At 38.6% G+C, this 18,559-nt stretch overlaps 1 protein-coding gene across 2 annotated transcripts; it reads left to right on the top strand.

Moving 5' to 3' along the window:
* TM2D3 (TM2 domain containing 3) lies at window positions 1-9,648 on the top strand. 2 transcript variants are annotated; one of them, XM_011965262.1, is made up of 5 exons: window positions 1-360; window positions 1,901-2,058; window positions 5,159-5,333; window positions 6,910-6,931; window positions 9,076-9,648. In XM_011965262.1, exons 2-5 carry the CDS (start codon window positions 1,927-1,929, stop codon window positions 9,239-9,241), a joined length of 495 nt encoding a protein of 164 aa, XP_011820652.1. In that variant the 5' UTR covers window positions 1-360; window positions 1,901-1,926; the 3' UTR covers window positions 9,242-9,648. The 2 variants fall into 2 exon arrangements, with proteins under 2 accessions (XP_011820652.1, XP_011820651.1); XM_011965261.1 differs by having other exon boundaries at window positions 6,910-6,985.
* The last annotated feature ends 8,911 nt before the right edge of the window (window positions 9,649-18,559 follow it).

Genomic DNA, 18,559 nt, shown 5'->3' with positions numbered 1-18,559 from the left:
CACCGAGCCGCCCATCGCGGCTGCGGGGGCCCTGGAACGGAGATGGAGCGCTTGGGGGCTCGGCCGGGAAGGTGGAACTGGAGCGCGATGCCATCCTTCGGTCTCTGGTGTCTACCCCTTTGACGTTTCGTCCCTGAGCTTTGTGTTTTCTGGCTGCCAAGCCGTGAGGTTTTCATGAGCAGCTTATTGACCTGGTGTAGACCCGCCGTGTTAACCACACGAAACAAGGTTTTCTTGTCCCGGGATAACATGTTTCTCTAATTGTACGATCCTTAAATTTAGAGCAATCGCAGGCGCTGGCTCAGTCAATAAAGGATCCGGGCCCAACACGCACATTCACAGTAGTTCCCAGGGCAGCAGGTACTAGACATTTTCTATTCTGGTAAATATGTGTATTTATATCTAGTAGTTTCTCTTTGTTTTTGATAAAAATTTCCTTTAGTATACGAAGTCACTTTCCATTTTTGAATATTTTATTGTATTTTAGATGGTATGAATTAAGGGCAGATACACAGCCATTTTCAGTGGATAGTCTTGGTATTTGGATACCTTTTGACGTTTCTGCCTCACCTCTTTTTCCAATCCCGCGCTCGTTTGTTTCCTTATTTCTGTTATTTTTCCACTTCATCCATCAAAATAACCTTCAGTCAGTGCTTCTTTCCCTTCAGCAGGTTTCCTCTACTTCTAGAACCCTGTTCCTGATGTTGGATTTTAAAGGCTCCCCCAGGACTGTGTGAAATGGAAGGATTACAGAGGGACTGATGGAGTCTTGAAATCTAGATCTGGTTTTGCTACTGGGATCTTGAACAAATTATTTATCCCCTTTGGACCTTGGTCCTCACCGTTAAAGCGATGGGGTTGGTCTGACGGCCTAAAGTCATTTCTGCTTTGTGATTCTAAGTGTCCACCTTCCAGCCACATAGTCATGGGATCAAAGAAAAAAGTATTTTGTAGAATTGTTCACTTAATACAGTGAGTAAAGTAGGACCAGTTTTAAACAAGCATTAGTTGTTTTGCTAGGTGGAGGCTTTGAGTCTAATTTCATCACTTTAGAGTCACATTACTTCAGTGAATTGAAACTGGCAGAGGTATTTTACGGATTCTTATTTGGGTGTAAAAAACAGCAGTGCACTTAAATTTTAAACTCAAATTACTTTTTAGAGAAAGCGCAAGAGTTCTTAACTCTTGCAGGCTTTTGAAAGCCCTTCTTTTCAGGAATACTTGCAATTTTGATCCTCTCAGTTGGTAAAAATATATTGCACACTGATGAGGTTGGTTGGAAATAAGTTGCAGCTCACTGAAGATGTCATTAAAATAGAGAACTATTTTGAACTTTGGTAGCATAAAACTGTAAATATTATATTAGCAAATGTGGCTTATCGAAGTACCCTTGTGAAATAATGACATTTTCAAGTTGATGCCCTGAGGATGTCAGTGGCTTCATTTCTAAATTAGTGAATTCAGATGAAAAGAACATTGTATTGGAAATGAAGAGATTTGGGTTCTAGTTCCAGTTTTGCCACAGACTTCCTCTAAGATTTTGCACAAACTCTACTGTTTTAGTTTTTCAACTTACAAAATGATAGTCTTTTTTTAAGCCCTTAATGTATACCCAGAATTTTCTATGCATTATTTGTATATGAGCACCTTTAGTTTTCACGGCCACTTGAGAGGCAGGAATGAAGTAATGTTTTGCAAGTGGGGTGCTCACCAGGTCACACAGCTGTCTGTTGGCAGAATTCTGCTTTAATTGCAGGTGTCTGTGACTCCAGTACCATGCTTCTCTCATTCCAGCGCAGTGTCTACTTGCTAATGATCATGTCTCTTAACCTTAGAAGATGGTTCTCTGTTATTCGAATCAGTGTTATAGAAGAATAAGCTTCTCTCTTGCCTCTCACAGAAAGTACTGAAATCCCACCTTATGTGATGAAGTGTCCAAGCAATGGTTTGTGTAGCAGACTTCCTGCAGACTGTATAGACTGCACAACAAATTTCTCCTGTATCTATGGGAAGCCTGTCACTTTTGACTGTGCAGTGAAACCATCTGTTACCTGCGTTGTAAGTACTGTAGCTTACTTATTCTAAATAAATTCACTGTAAACTTCAAGTTAGAAGAACAATTCAGACTTGACCATTGGAAAGAAATTCTGAATAATTCTTACATTCTTTTATGATTGCCCTGTTGAGTATGTAAGTAGAAATAAATTTAAAAACCCAATAGACCCTTCCATATCAGCTCACTACTGTTGTAGTTATAATGATAACTGTCAAGCCAGTTGATGTCTGCTGGAAATGCGCTTGACAGAAATGTTGCTTTGTAGGACTGGAGAAGATCTCAGTCTACTAGCATATCTGAAGCAAGTCTAATTCGTTCCGATAGATTCTGTGTTCTCACTAGTGACAGCTAGTGTACAGAGGAGGTGGCAATGTCTTTCTGCCATAGATGAGCTTTTGAAGGGCCACTGTTCGTCTGTGGTGAGAAGATGGATTCAGTAAATGCCAGAATGCCTGGTAGCTCTCTTGAACAAAATTAAGTGGAACACCTGTCTTATCCAGAATAAATTCCAGATAGTCCAAAGATGTAATGTGAAAAATGAAACCCTGAAGTACCACAGAAAACACGAGATAGTTGTTGTTATAATCCCCAAATGGAGAATATTTTTCTAAGTATGAAATAAAGTTTAGAAGCCATAAAAGAATTGATACATTTGACTACTAAAAATTGGAGATTTCTGCATGACCTAAAGAAAAAAGCATGAAGGCAAAAGACGTGGCAAACTAGGAAAAAGTGTTTGTAGCATATGTGACAAATAATACACTAATATCAGTAATATATAAACACTTCCTAAAAACCCACATGGAAAAGATGACAGTCTTGTAGAAAAACAGTGTTAGGACATGAGCAGATGGTTCATAGGAAAGAAAATACAAATAGATTTATAACATGAAAAACATGTATAAGTTTTCTTATAATTAAATACAAATAATACATTTTTAACCCTCAGATTGGCAATTTCTTTTTAATTTGATTAACTCTGAGTTTATGAGAGTATAAGGGTCAGATACTCATATCTTATTAATAGGTAATCAAATTGATCAGCCTCTTGCAGGTGATTTGCCGTATCTGTTAAACTTATACACACACATAATCATTAACCTCGTAGTTCTACATCTAGGAATTTATGTTATAGATATTATATATGGATGCAAATAAGTATGCTTATTTTTTAGCTGTATTGCTCATTAAAGCAAAAGATTCAAAAGAAGTGAAATGTCTAAGAACTGCTTAATTTATGGTACACATGCAATAGAATAAAACACATTGTAGCCATTAAAAAGAACTAGACAGCTCTAGAGATAATGTACTGATTTACATACAAAATCAAGTAAAAGTATTGGGGAACGTTAAATGTTGATGACATGAATGTGCCTGTGTGTAGAATAAGCTCTCTCTGGAAGTACAGAGGGCACTTGGCCTGGGGAGGGCAGTGGCTCCCAGAGGCCAGGCCACACAAGGCCAGCTCACTTCTCACTGTCCTGTTGTGTCTTGAAATGTGTACCATGTACATGTGTCACCTACTTTTTAAAAAACCATTTTAAAAAACATGTGTTTTAAGCACATCACTGAAAATAGGCAGATGTAAACATATTTTTACAGATCCAACTGTTTGCCTAAATCAAGTGATGCCTTACCCATATTTGAATGTTTTCCATAAAAAGTGGTTTTTGCATTGATAAGAAAATTAATAGTATTTGCTTCATCAGTGCATATGCCAAAGTTGGAACCATACAGATAAAATTAGGATGGCTCTTGTGCAAAAACGACATGCAAATTTGTGAAATGTTAAAAAAATAACAAATATGGGCCGGGGATGGTGGCTAATGCCTATAATCCCAGCACTTTGGCAGTCCGAGGCAGGTGAATCACCTGAGGTCAGGAGGTTGAGACAGCCTGGCCAACATGGTGAAACCCCATCTCTACTAAAAATACAAAAATTAGCTGGGCGTGGTGATGTGCGTCTCTAATCCCAGCTACTCAGGAGGCTGAGGCAGGAGAGTCACTTGAACCTGGGAGGCAGAGGTTGCAGTGAGCTGGGATTGCGCCACTGCACTCCAGCCTGGGCAACAGAGCGAGACTCCATCTCAAAAAAAGAAAAAAAATAATGTGTGTGTGTATGTGTATATATATATGCATACATATATATATATGATGCTTCCAGAGATGATTGACCACATAAAAATGATTTTGAAAAATATGCATTGCAATGTACTGTCAGGTAGAGTAAAAAGACTACAAAGTGCTTTCAGTATAATTCCATTTTAGTAAATTTATAAATATACACATAGAAGAAACGTAAAGAAGATTAAAAGTGGTTAGCTCTGAACACCTATAGGTTTTTGTCTATAATCTTCAAATATGTAACATACAAAGAACATGGTACTTTTGTAAGCAGAATACAAAATAATGGTTTTTGAAATTGGAATGAAAAAAATCTCTGGCCACCAGTGAACACTCACTCACCCTCCACACATCATGTGGTGCTTCTGAGTTGGGCTGCCTCTGGATTAAACATGCCACATGCCCTGGTGGTACGAGCAGCTGTAATAACCCTGAGTTGCCAGGCTGTGCAAGGTAGGAGATGTTAGGGAAGGTTGGCAACTCGGAAGCAAGGCGGTGTGTTAACCATTACAGAAGCATCAGGCTGGAGTTGAGGAACCTGGATTCCATTCCTCACTTGAAGCTCAGTGACCTTCAACAAATGCATTCATCAGTTCCTTCCAGCCATCCATGATTGCGACTTTCTAAAATAAATTTTCCCTTTGTCTGCATTATGAAAGTACACATGTTTACTATGAAAAATTTAGCTAAGCAAAAGTTACGAAATTTATCACCCTGAAATAACCTTTGCTATTTTGATGTGAATTTATCTAGTTTTTTTCCCCTTAGGTACATATATTTGGGTGTGTATTTTTATGATTATGGGGTCACATCATATACATTTGTTTTGCATACATGTTGTTTTGGTAACTTTTTCTGGTACTTTAGGTCCTAAATGCAAGCGTTTTAGGAATTTTGTGCCATGTGACTGTGGTTTTACTGACATCTTAACAGACTACACCATTGTGATTGATGAGTTTTGTGTCATTTGCTACATAGGATCAAGACTTCAAATCCCAAAAGAACTTCATCATTAACATGACTTGCAGATTTTGCTGGCAGCTTCCTGAAACAGATTACGAGTGTACCAATTCCACCAGCTGTATGACGGTGTCCTGTCCTCGGCAGCGCTACCCTGCCAACTGCACGGTGCGGGACCATGTCCACTGCTTGGGTAAGTCAGAGTTCAAGGGCATTTGTCAAGAAAGTATTTTTCTCGAAGTTGATTGAAGGGACTTTAACCAGAAATTTGAGAGTTAAATTACTTAATTAGAAACATTTATCTGCACCTTTTTAGATGTGCCAAGCATCATCAGTAAACTCAACATACTAAAGTAAAGCATCCAGAAAACTGCAATTCTCTTTTTAAATGCAATATTTGATAAAATAAGAAAAATATGTGAAGTATAAAGCGTAATACACAATAATTGACTTTTACCCAAAATAACAGTGAAAATGGCACCAATACCATCGCAGCTACCTGAGTGCTTGCCTTCACCTGGTTGCTCTACCGCTTCTTCCAAAGTAACCATCCTTTTGAATTTTTTCTTATTTCACTTCCTTTTAAATTTTTTCTATAGTTTTATTGTATATATGTAATAAAATAATAGTACCATATAATATTCAATAATGCATGTTTTAGAACTGTATAAAATGATTTCAGGCTATGTGCCCTTCTGGGACTTGATTATTTCCTGTCAACATTATGGCTCTATGATTCATCCATATGACTTCTTTCTTTATTTTACGTCTGTGTAATAATCTATTTTAAGATTGTATCACAGTTTATTCTCCAATATATTTGGTTATGTGCTGTTTTTTGCTGTTGTGACTCTTAAAATTTCTTTGCCTGTCTCCTGATGGCACATGTGCAAGAGCTTCTTTAGCATGTACTTTCCAGTGTTCGTTACTCTTTAAATGGCTGTATCAACTTGCATTCCCACCCGTGCTATGTAACTATTCCTAATGATCCCAATTCTCTCCAAGAATTGTTATTAAATTTGGTCTTAAAGTTGTCTAGACTTCTTTTATATTTTGGATATTACCTGTGCTGTCCCTGAAACCCTCTCCCAGATTTTGATTTTTTTTTTTTTTACATTATTGTATATTTTCATAAACAAAACTTTAAAAATATAATTACTTTAAGTTATTAGAGTTAGTCTTTTTTTGTTGTGGTTTTAAGAAATCTTTTTCTACCCCAGGTTTATAAAGACAATTTGCTACATTTTCTTTTGAAAGTTATAAGTTTAACATTTCACATTTAGGTTTAGAGTCCCCCTGGAATTGGTCCTGGTAGATGGTGTGAGGTAGATTCAACTTTAATTGTCCCCCCACATGGATGGCCACTTGTCTCAACTCTTCCCTGTTGATCCCTGTGTTACCTCTGTCATACATGAAGTGTCTGTATGTTTCTGGTTCTAGACTTTCTCTTCTTTTCCTATTGGGTGATTTTTATGCCTCAGGACCACACTGTCTTATATCCTCGTAACTTCCCCGTAAGTCTTGATATGTGGTTGAGCATTTCATGTTCTTCACGTTGTAATCCTAACTTAGCTAATTTAAATATTACATATGTACAGATAGATGGTAAGGGCTTTGTACTCTTCACTTCAACATGTATTACTGTAAAGAGAGTTGACTTTTCACATTTTAAATTTTGAGGCCATTTGTTATAATTAAGTCTTTCTGAGAGTATTTTTATACCCTGTATTTTTCTTTCTTTCTTTCTTTTTTTTTTTTTTTTTTTTAAGGTAACCGTACTTTTCCCAAAATGCTATATTGCAATTGGACTGGAGGCTATAAGTGGTCTACTGCTCTGGCTCTAAGGTAAGCTTTGTTACTAGTAAGTTTAAAAGGCCATTTAGATTTCTTTGGGTTTGGTGGAATCTTCCAGACATTGAGCTCAGTCCACTTCATTCTTCTCTCAGATCCTACCACATGTGTTGGATTCCAGGAAACTGCTGGAAGAGTTTAGGTGATCAGACCAGTAGCCCCATGGAGCTGACTGGCAGGCATGTTAGCTTTTCTCCCAAGGTACCTGCACATTGAGTTTCCCGTTCTGAATGTACCATGAATCAGTAAAATGCTGGGGACTATCTAAAATAGGCAGTTTTTTGATGTGTATCTTTAATTTCAAATAACTTATAAAAAGTAATACATGCTGAACACTGAAAACTAGAAAAATGAAAATGACAAAAACATTAAAAATTACCACCATCTGAGATAATTATAGGTTTATATTTCTTACATAGAAATGTGCTGTTTGTTAAACTTCTCAACAGTACTTTAAGAAATTGTACCAATTCTTCCCACCAAAGGGAAGAGCAGGTGAGACCCTGGTTAACTGATTAGTGAAAAGGTTATGCTGCCTACAGTTGAAGTTTTGAGTTCGTGCCTGAGACCCTGAGGCCTGCAGCATCGCAGCCATAGAGCAGGATTTCTCAGCCTCATCACTGCTGACATTTTGGGCTGAATGATTTTTTGTCTTGTGGCTGTCCTGTGCATAGTAGGATGTTTAGCAGCATCACTGGTGTCTACCTACTACTTGTCAGTAGGAAACCCCCCATCCTCTGCAGTTGTGACAGTGTGTCTCCACATGTTGCCACGTGTCCCCTAGGGGACAAAATTGCCCCTTGCTGAGAACCACTGCATTAGAATTTGGGCTGAGGAAAGAAGGATCTTGCCTGGCAGGAAACGCATAACTGAAAAGTAAAAGAGGACACCAGGGTAGAAAAGGAGATTCACAAAAATAAGATAGGCCGGGTGCAATGACTCACACCTGTAATCCCAGCACTTTGGGAGGCCGAGGCGGGCAGATTGCTTGAGGTCAGGAGTTCGAGACCAGCCTGGCCAACGTGGTGAAAGCCCGTCTCTACCAAAAATACAAAAGCCGGTCATCGTGGTGCATGTCTGTGGTTCCAGCTGCGTGGTAGGCTGAAATGGGAAGATCACTTGAGGAAGAGGAGGCTGCAGTGAGCTGGCATTGCACCACTGCACTCCAGCCTCAGAGCGAGATTCTGTCTCAAAAAAAAAGATTGGTAACCATTGCTGACAATGGTTCAAATTAACAACTGGCTTTTTAAAAAATAAATAAATGTTTGAAACTTGGAATAATTTTAATTTACAGGAAAGTTGCAAAGATAGTAGAGTTCTTATATATCCCTAATCTGGTTTCCCTACATTGTTAACCTCTTACAGTACTATATTATAACAAATTTTCAACAATTAAAACTTCTCAGCACTCAACATGGTTTCTTTTAAAATCTTCACTGTAATGAGATGATGCCCAAGGTTTGCTTCAGGGTACTCTGAAGGGGAAAGGGGAGAGTTTTGATGAAACACGGCTGGCCAAGTGTTGATTATTGGAGCTGAGTCATGAGTACTGTTCTCTTTACTTTTTATTGTTATATATGTTTAGAAATTTTCCATAATAAATATTGTTTCAGTATTATTAGATTTTAGAATTTAAAAGATCCTTAGAAGTCACCTCTTCCTAACATTAAGATTTTAGAGATGAATGAAAAAATAGACTGAAAACATGGACAACTTGATCCAGGTCATCCAGGTGGTGGTGGGCTCCTCCCGACTCTAGCCCTGACCCCGTGTTGGTGCACTTCCTGTTAGACTGGGTCTTTGCTTTGTTTTGACTAAAAAGCAATGAGATTGATCACTTAGAGAGAAAACATTAGTTTTTTAGTACAGCTAAAAATTGTATGTTTACTTTTGACATTTAAACAGTTTTCCTGCCCATAATTATTTGGTGGTGTCAATTTGTGAAATAGTTACTTGTGTTCCAATTAAGGGCTGTGATCATTGGAAGTCCTTTCTCAAATCTGATGTAACGCAGCGATTAAACCATAACTGGCCGCAGTTGGGGTGGACGGGTCTCATGGAATCCTGTCTGTTTGCCATCGCAGCATCACCCTCGGTGGGTTTGGAGCAGACCGTTTCTACCTGGGCCAGTGGCGAGAAGGCCTTGGCAAGCTCTTCAGCTTCGGTGGTCTGGGAATATGGACGCTGATAGATGTCCTGCTAATTGGAGTTGGCTACGTTGGACCAGCAGATGGCTCTTTGTACATTTAGTTGTGGTATGTGCTTCAGAAAGGAGCAGTGCTTAGAAAAAGCCCTTTTGTCCATAGGAATTGATGTGGTGTGAGTGATACATTTCTATGTTTTTAATGTACAGCATCTGTACTTTGTTTGCCTTCATAAAGGTAAAATAAAGAAATGAAACAGTGAACTGTGCTAATCTGGAATTTGTTTTTATTTGCCTGAAATATATTTTTTTCTGTGAAAAAATTAAAACGTACTTAAGCCAAGAGAATGACTTCTACAGTGATTGAAAATCCATTTAATTCCTATGACTTTTGTTTTGTATTGCTCAAGTCAAACTACATCACTTGTATCTCCAGCTCAAATGTAATCTGCCTTGCAAAGCCTTTAAGCTATGATTGCAGGAAGTGGAAAGTGTTTTTATTGTTAGCTAATTGAAGTTGTTTGGCTCAACTTCAGTCTTGTGTAAGATCTGCAGTGTAAGTATGCAGTCTGGTCTGTATATATGAAAATTTGAATTAAACTGCAGAATGTTTAGTTATGGTTTAAATTTTCTTAGTAGTATATAAAAGGTAAGAGTACTGAAAAATTAATAAAATTGCAAGTTAAGAAATATTGTGGGCCTGATTTTCTATATTAAATATAATCTGGAATAATCATTACAACTTACTTTTATTGTTAAGAAGAATATTTTTTTTTTTTCAGGGCATTACTCCATTATAACAGAGTCATAGTTGGCTGGTTTATTGACACAGTGGAAATAGGTAAATGTTTTTGAGTATAGATCTGTGATAGACCCTTTATTGGGGGAAAAAACCCAGTTATTCAAAAAGATTTTTATTCAAGTTTGCTTTTGAAACATTTAAAAACTTTTAGCATTTTTTCTTTCAAATATGGATATCTGAGTTACTGCTTTTTAAACACTTGTATGTATTAGCCAGAAGACTGTTAACCACATATCATATCTAGAAGCTATAGAATATCTGCATATTTCATTCACCAGATGATTTTTTGATTTCAGTTTACCTGAAAGGTGAATTAAATCACTTGAGTGATCACTTGCTGTTCTTATGAAACACTGCCCTTTGCTTAGTTGAGTGACAGTTCCATCTCTGATCACTAGGTGGCGCATCCCTGTTACGTTTGCTTTCCCCTCTCTATTTCCAGAAACAGCCACTTTTAAATTGTTTTTTTTTTGTTTGTTTGGTTTTTTGTTTTTTGTTTTTTGTTTTACGAGGAACTTGTCACAGAGCATGAGCAGTGCTTCAGGATGGGAGTAAGCTGGTTTATGTGGACCTTTCTTTCTGAGAGCAAATACACACTTTTTTGTATCCGTGAAACTGTTGATTGAGCAGGTGTTTCTTTAGATGAGGGTCTCTTCTTCAAGAAGCAGCCCCTTTCCTAACTGTAATAAAAATGTCCCCTGAGTCTCCTTACGTAGCTCTATGTAGAAGAGAATCTAATACTTCCCTGTTGAGCAACCATGCAAGGTGGAGCCAGGGAGTCAGTGGGAAGTTAGTAGGAAGTATGCATTGCCATTGGTGGAAATAGGTAACACCTTGATTAACCGTTTTTGTGGCTCTGGGGCCTGAGTTAGATAATGAAACGGCAGTGTTTGAGAGGGGAAAGCTCAAAGATTCAGAATCCATGAAAGGAGACATGAATGAACTTGTTCCCAAATCTTAAAAGGTTGCACAAGGGCATAGCCCTTGGAACCTAAAGGATGTAAGCCACTCAGGAATGCTTCTGATCAAGGACTTGATAGAGCGGATGGCCTGAGACAGAACTAGCAGGAAATATGAAGAGATTTTCAAATACAGTACAAACCAATTTATGAACGATGAACTCCTACACAGCCCCAAAAAGAAACTGCAAAATAAAACTATACTTTCAGAGGGCACCAGGGAATGTGGGTGCAATCCCTTGTAGCAAATCCCATGGGCCTTTGTTGAAGTCTGTGCTTCAGATTCTATTCCTCTGTTGTCTTAGATTTTCGGGACTGCTATAACAATACCATAAACAGGGTGGCTTAACAACAGAAACTTATTTCTTAGAGTTCTGGAGGCTAGAAAGTCCAAGATGAAGGTGCTGGTAAATTTGGTATCTGGTGAGGGCCTTCTTCCTCATAACATCTCACATCTTCACGTGGTGGAGGCCTCTTCTATAAGGGCACTAATCCCAATCCTGAGAGCTCACCCTCATGACCTAATCACCTCCCAAAGGTCCCACCTCCTGATACCATCGTCATGGTGGTGAGGATTTCCGCATGTGAATTTGGGGTGGAAAGGACACAAATACTCAGTCCATCCTGTGTGAGCTATGGGCTCTGACCAAGGGATATGATTAGATAGCCATCCTGTTCACACAGGTTGGGAACCTTATCAGTCAACCATCCTCTATTGATGGTTCTCTAGATATTCAGAATTTATCACTACAGCCTGCCATCCGTCCTGATTTCCCCTTAAGAATCTCTACCTTGCTCTGTCAACACTCTTGCATTTACCCCAGTAATGCCTCATGGGAAGGTGCTGGGTTATTTGTTTCTGTCACCTCCATTGTCCCTAGAACAATGCCTTGCACACAGAGGCTCTCGTTTGTTTGCTGAGTTCATGCCACGGGTGTCTTGAAGGTTTGGAAGGGACTGTGTACAATTCCAGGAATTGGCAGTTGAGGTGCCTGCAGGGAGATAATATACAGAAATTGGCTTCAAGTAAATATTTGTCTGTAACACCATGTTGATCTGATTTCTGCAAATTGCTGAGGAACAACTCTGGTTTATAGTGCTTATAAAAAGATTTTTTCAAAGATCTTATGCTTCAAGATTTTAAAATGTAAAAATATCTTCTCTATGCCACACAACTTCATTTCTCTCTACTTTTTTTTTTTTTAATACCTTATGCCAGACTTGCATTTATTTTGGGCATATCATCAGCTAAGGAATATGCAAATGATTTTAATTCATCCTGTAAGCAATGAGTGGAAAATGAGCTGTACCTGATGCAGCTTCTCAAATACAACATTGAAAAAACCTAAAAATGAAGGCACTACATAAGCAGAATATGCATTAAAAGGAAAAAAAAAAAAACACCCAGGAAAAATGAAGGCAGATTCCTCCACTCCTGCTCTAAAGCCTCCCCTCTATTCTGCACTTTTGGTAGAGTATGAAGTGTCACATGAATGTTAGAGGGTATATACATTTTTTTAACTTTTCTTGTATATACATTGTATACATTTTTTTCATGGTAAGAGCACTTAAAATCTACTCAGCAAATTTTTAATGCAGTAACTATGGTCCTCATGCTATACATTAGACCTACTGGTTAATTTTGTAACCTAGGCAAGTTTGATCTAAATTCTTAAATGTAAAGTATTGAAATTATCTTCCATAAACACAACGTCATTTTTATGCAAAATAAGCTTTGATGGAGACATGTGGACATAATTTACTAAGGCTCCATGAAGGCGGGGCTGTGGTTCTGTACTGTAGCTCAGCTTAGAGAGCCCTGCCTGCCATACAGCAGGTGCACAGTGAGTAGGAGTTTGATGAATGAGTAAGGAGGAATTGCTGGGAGTAAACTAAACACCTAAAAGTATTGCTGAGAATTTTTAAAGCAGTAGAGTGCAGCTGGATTACAGCATCTCCCTTCTCAAATACTTAGATGATGAACACACTACAGTAGAAGCCAGCACCTCCTTCCTGCCCAAAACCAGCAAACAAAGGAAACTCCACAGCAAACAAGCAAAAGGATACAGCCAAATGCCAAAAATGTCACACACAAAAAAATGGTGATACGGGGGAAAAAATTATTGCCCAGGTGTGTAAGATTACTCCTACAAATGGTCCTGGTGGCAGAGCAAAACTCAGAAAGTCTCACTGGTGGCCAGGCGCGGTGGCTCATGTCTGCAGTCCCAGCACTTTGAGTATCTGAGGCAGGCAGATCGCCTGAGGCCAGGAGTTCGAGACCAGCCTGGCCAACATGACAAAACCCCATCTTTACTAAAAATACAAAAAAATTAGCCAGGCATGGTGGCAGGTGCCTGTAATCCCAGCTACTCTGGAGGCTGAGGCAGGAGAATTGCTTGAACCTGGGAGGCAGAGGCTGCTGTGAGCCGAGATCATACCATTGCACTCCAGCCTGGACAACAAGAGTGAAACTCTGTCTCCAAAAAAAAAAAAAAGGTCTCACTGGTGAGAAAAATAGGTTAATTGGGAGAAGAGAGGTATCTTTATCTTTCTCCTGTTACTGCTGGGGGAAGTGAAAAGTGAAAAGGGCTGCTGGAAAGAGACCAGTGAGAGACGGCTCGTGAACAAACAGGAGGGACTCTGATGGGTTCACGGGTTCCCTGCTGAACCAGACAAAGGATCTAAAGCCTAGGGTGACCCCCATGGGTCATTGCATCACTCCCTGGGAAGGAAACTCATTCAGGACATTTAGAAAATCCTAGTCAAGAAACCAGAGACCAGATATTCTAGCAAAGATACAGTCTCAGCTGAGCTTTTCCCTGCCTCACCCCTAGCTATCAGGTCACAGAATGTAGAATAGAACACAAAATACAACTTGCAAAATGCTCGAAGAGAAAACCAAGGGAATTTTTTCACATATTATGAAGTTGTCCTTTTACACAAGAACAAAATGAAATGACTCACGACCCACTAGAATGACTGTAATAAAAGGAATTCTTAATCAGCCTGCCAGCCTGTGCAACATAGTAAGACCTGTCTCTAAAAAAAAAAAAAAAAAAATTCCAGGTGTGTGCCTGTAGTCCCAGCTGCTTGGGAGGCTGAGGTGGGAGTGATCTTTGAGCCCAGGAGGTGGAGTTCCAGTTAGCTACTGAGGACTAAACTCTGACCTTTTCCCTCTTGCCCAAATTCCTATCTAAGGGACTGGGGAGTTGCACCCTATAAATCATAAAATCTAAACGCAAATTTATTTAACCCTATATGATGTGGCTTACTTTCCACCCTGACTCTGGCATAACGTCACATGATAGATAAAGAAATCAAAATATTTTAACCCCAAATATGTTTCTTTGCCATATCTTGAAATGGCCCTGCATAGCTGTCTCTTGGGAAAATCTACGTTCTGCAAAGAGTCCCCTTCCCTTTCCAGGTCTTTTCCCTGACACAGCAGAGAATCAGTCACAAATCTGGCACCTTTTTCAGTCTAAGAAACATTTCCAATCTACTCTCTCTGAAGCTCACAACCTGGGGGCTTCATCTGCATGATAAGAACCTTGGTCTCCACAATCCCTTAGCATAACCCAGACACACCCTTCTGTTGATTAGAGGTCTTTATAGACAATAATGCTTTCAACCAATTGTCAGTTAGAAAATCCTTGAAGTTACCTATGATCTGGAAGCCCCTGCTTCGAGCTGTCCTGCCTTTCCAGATGGAACCAGTCTACATCCTACATGTATTGATTTGTGTCTTATGTCTCCCTAAAATGTATAAATTCAAGCTGTAGCCAGACCACCGTGGGCACATGTTCTTAGGACCTCTTGATACTGTGCCTCACTCATATTTGGTTCGGAATAAATCTCTTCAAATATTTTAGAGGTGGACTCTTCATCGACACTGTAACCGCGCCACTGCACTCCAGCCTGAGCCACAGAGCGAGACGCTGTCTCTAAAAAATAAAAGAAAAAAAAAAGAAAAAACACAATAACAAGTATTGATGAGAATGTGGAGAAACTGGAACCTTCATATGCTGCTAGTGGGGATGTAAAGTGATGCAGCCGCCCAGGAAAACAGTCTGGCAGTTCGTAAAAGTGTTAAACATAGAGTTACCATGTGACTTGGCAAAACAACTTCTAGGTATACACCCAAGAGAAGTGGAGATATGTTGTGAAAGTTGTCAGCACCAAAATGGGGTCACTTAGGTCAAACCCTAGCAAAATGGATCCAGGAGGCCCTGAAGGAGGAGTACTCATACACATGTGCCTATGATAAGAACTATTACAAGGACTGTCTGGAAACCATAAAAATTCCATGTTAAGCTGCTTCTGAGAAGACATCTCCCCAGCAACAGCCAGTGTGGCCAAGGAGGAGCTATGAGCTTCAACAGTCAATAGTTGTTGTTTCAAAGCAGCTTACGTGACTTTCTCCTTTTTGTCTTTGGAAAAGTTTGCCTTGACCCCAGGGTCTTCAGGTGTTTCTTGGTTCATTGTGGCATGGGTATCTTGGATTACAATCCCCTACTAATCCCGGATAAACTCCTTCTTTGGAGAGCCTATCTATTGTGATTTTAGGTTTTAGAATATACACTAAAAAACTTGTTTACAGCACCATTATTCATAGTAAAAAAGCGGAAACAATGCAAATGTCCCACTGATGAATAATGCATAAACAAAATGTAGTCCATTCATATAATGGAATACTATTTCATCATGTAAAGGAATGAAGAACTGATACACACCATAACATGAATAAACCTCAAAAACATGGTGCTAAGGGAAGAAAGCCAGTTATACTTCAAGCTGATAGCCTTTACAGCATATAAATTACTTCTCAATAAAGTGGTCTTTAAAAAAAGAAACAGCTCAGCAACCGCACATACATATGATAGAAGGGGAATGAGAGAAAAACCCAGGCGACTGGAAAGGCAGGAAGAAACAGTCTGCAAAAGAAAGATGAAGAGTTCATTTTGAGGAAAATGTAATCCAAGAAACAGAAGAAAAGCCCCTGCAAAACCTTTGTGCTGTAGAACACTTAAGTGTATTCTTCATTCAGCAAAAGTACTGAGCCCCTATATGGCATGCACCCTCCTAAGCCCTGGGGATTGAGCACTAAGTGAGTTCTTCCTTTCATGAAGCATGTCATATTCTTGTGCACAAAAATATAAGCACAAAGACATGATTCCACTGAATCCTTCCCATCAAGCAGAGAACGTTGATTTGTCCGCACTGGAACAGACACTTATTTTGAACATGGATTTGTCTTCTCTAGCTTTATTCAATGTTTCACACAAGATTGCTTCTGATCAAAGAATTTACTTCACAGCAAAAGAAATGTGATAGAGTGAGTTCATGCTGAGAAAGTGGAAAATGGCCCTGATAGTAGCCAGGCTGTGATTTTAATCATTAAATATAAAAAATGCTCACAGATTGCAAACAGTATTCCTTTTTTCCCACTAGTTTCTTAAGGTAGATGCTTGGGTCATTAATTTGAGACATTTCTCCCTTTCTAATATAAGTATTGTAAGTAATGCTATAAATTTCCCTCTGAACTTTGATGTACATTTCACAAATTCTATTGTGTACAATTTAGAGTATTTTATAATTTCACTTTTGAGTTCCTTTTAGTCAAAAGATTTATATTATTATTATTATTACTATTATTATTATTACTGAGACAGGGTCTTGGTCTGTTCCCCAGGCTGGAGTGCAGTGGCACGATCTCAGTTCACTACAATCTCCACCTCCCAGGCTCAAGAGATTCTCCCACCTCAGCCTCCCGAGTAGCTGGGACCACAGGTGTGCACCACAATGGTGGGCTAATTTTTAAATTTTTTTGTAGAGGTAGGGTCCCACAATGTTGCCCAGGCTGGTCTTGAACTCTTGGGCTCAACTGATCCTCCTGCCCTGGCCTCCCAAAGTGCTGGGATTACAGGCATGAGCCACTGCACCTGGCCCAAAAGATAATTTTTAAATAAATCATTTAAAGATAATTGTTTAAATGAGTTATTTGTTTTTAAAATGTCCTCAAATACATTTTCAATATATATTTTTGTACTTAGTTTGTAGTTGGTTTTCACTGTGTAAGAGAATAAAATTTGTATTATTTTAGTTATTTTGAATTTGTTGATTTGCTTTATGCCTCAGATACGGTCTATCATGTTGAATGTTACATGTGTGCTTCAAAATAATGTGTATTCTACTCGTTCAGGTCATGTGTTTTATGAGTGACTATTAGATCAATTTGCTTGATAGTATTTTTCAGGATTTCTACATCCTTGCCAATATTCTGTGTTCTTATTCTGTCAATTACTGACAGAGAAATGTTGCGGTCTCCAACTCTAATGGTGGCTTTCTGTATTTCTCTTTTCAGATGTTTGTTTGTTTGTTTGTTTGTTTGAGATGGAGTCTTGCTTTGTCGCCCAGGCTGGAGTGCAGTGCTGCGATCCCAGCTCACTGCAACCTCTACCTCCCAGGCTTAAGCAATTCTCCTGCCTCAGCCTTCCAAGTTGCTGGGATTACAGGCATGCACCACCACACCTGGCTAATTTTTGTATTTTTAATAGAAACAGGATTGTGTCATGTTAGCCAGACTGGTCTTGAACTCCTGGCCTCAAGTAATCCACCTGCTTCAGCCTCCCAAAGTGCTGGGATTACAGGTATGAGCCACTGTGCCTGACCTCTCTTTTCAGTTCTATTAATTTTTGCTTATATATTTTGAAACTATTTTAGACATACACAATTAGGATTGTGATGTCTTCCTTTTTAATTGTGACAAAATTTACATAACATAAAGTGTACTGTTTTAGCCATTTTTTTGGTATACATTTCAGTGGCAGTAAGCACATTTGCGTTATTGTTCAACTCTCACCATAATTCATCTCCGGAACTTTTTCATTTTCCCAGCATGAAACTCTGTCCCCATTGAATAATAACTCCCAATACTCACCTCCTACCCTTAGCAACCGATGTCCCATTTTCTTTCTCTATGAATGCGACTCCTCTAGGTACCTCATATAAGTGGAATCATACAATATTTGTCCTTTTGTGTCACTTAGCATAATGTCTTCAAGGTTCATCTACATTGTAGCATATGTCAGAATTTCGCTCCTTTTTAAGGCTGAATAATATTCTTTTGTACATATATACCACATTTTGCTTTTCTCTTCATCTATTGATGGATACTTGAGTTGCTTCTACTTTTTGACTATTGTGAATAATGTTCCTATGAATGCTGATATACAACCATCTACTTGAGTCCCTGCTTTCAAGTTTTCGATTATTTTGGGAATATACCCAGAAGTAGAATTGCTGGCTTATATGGTAATTATGTTTAATTTTTTGAAGAACTTGTGATGTCTTCTTGATTAATTTATCCCTTTATTATCAGGTAATGTCCCTCTTTATCCCTACTATTATTCTATGTTTTGAAATCTATTTTTTTCTGATATTAGCACAACCACTTGCACTTTTCTTTTATTAGTTTTTGCTTGATATATCTTTTTCCATTCTTTTACTTTTGTAATCTATCTATGTCTTTATATTTAAACAAAATTAATTTTAGATCATATGTATTGGGTCTTGGTTTTTCAACTAATCTGACAATCTCTGGCTTTTTTTTTTTTTTTTTTTTTTTTTTGACAGGGTCCCACTCTGTTGCCAGGCTGATCTCA

The sequence above is a fragment of the Mandrillus leucophaeus genome, unplaced genomic scaffold (genome assembly GCF_000951045.1).
Source record: "Mandrillus leucophaeus isolate KB7577 unplaced genomic scaffold, Mleu.le_1.0 Scaffold719, whole genome shotgun sequence".
Classification (NCBI taxonomy): Eukaryota; Metazoa; Chordata; class Mammalia; order Primates; family Cercopithecidae; genus Mandrillus; species Mandrillus leucophaeus.
This window is presented reverse-complemented; position numbering and strand designations above follow the sequence as displayed.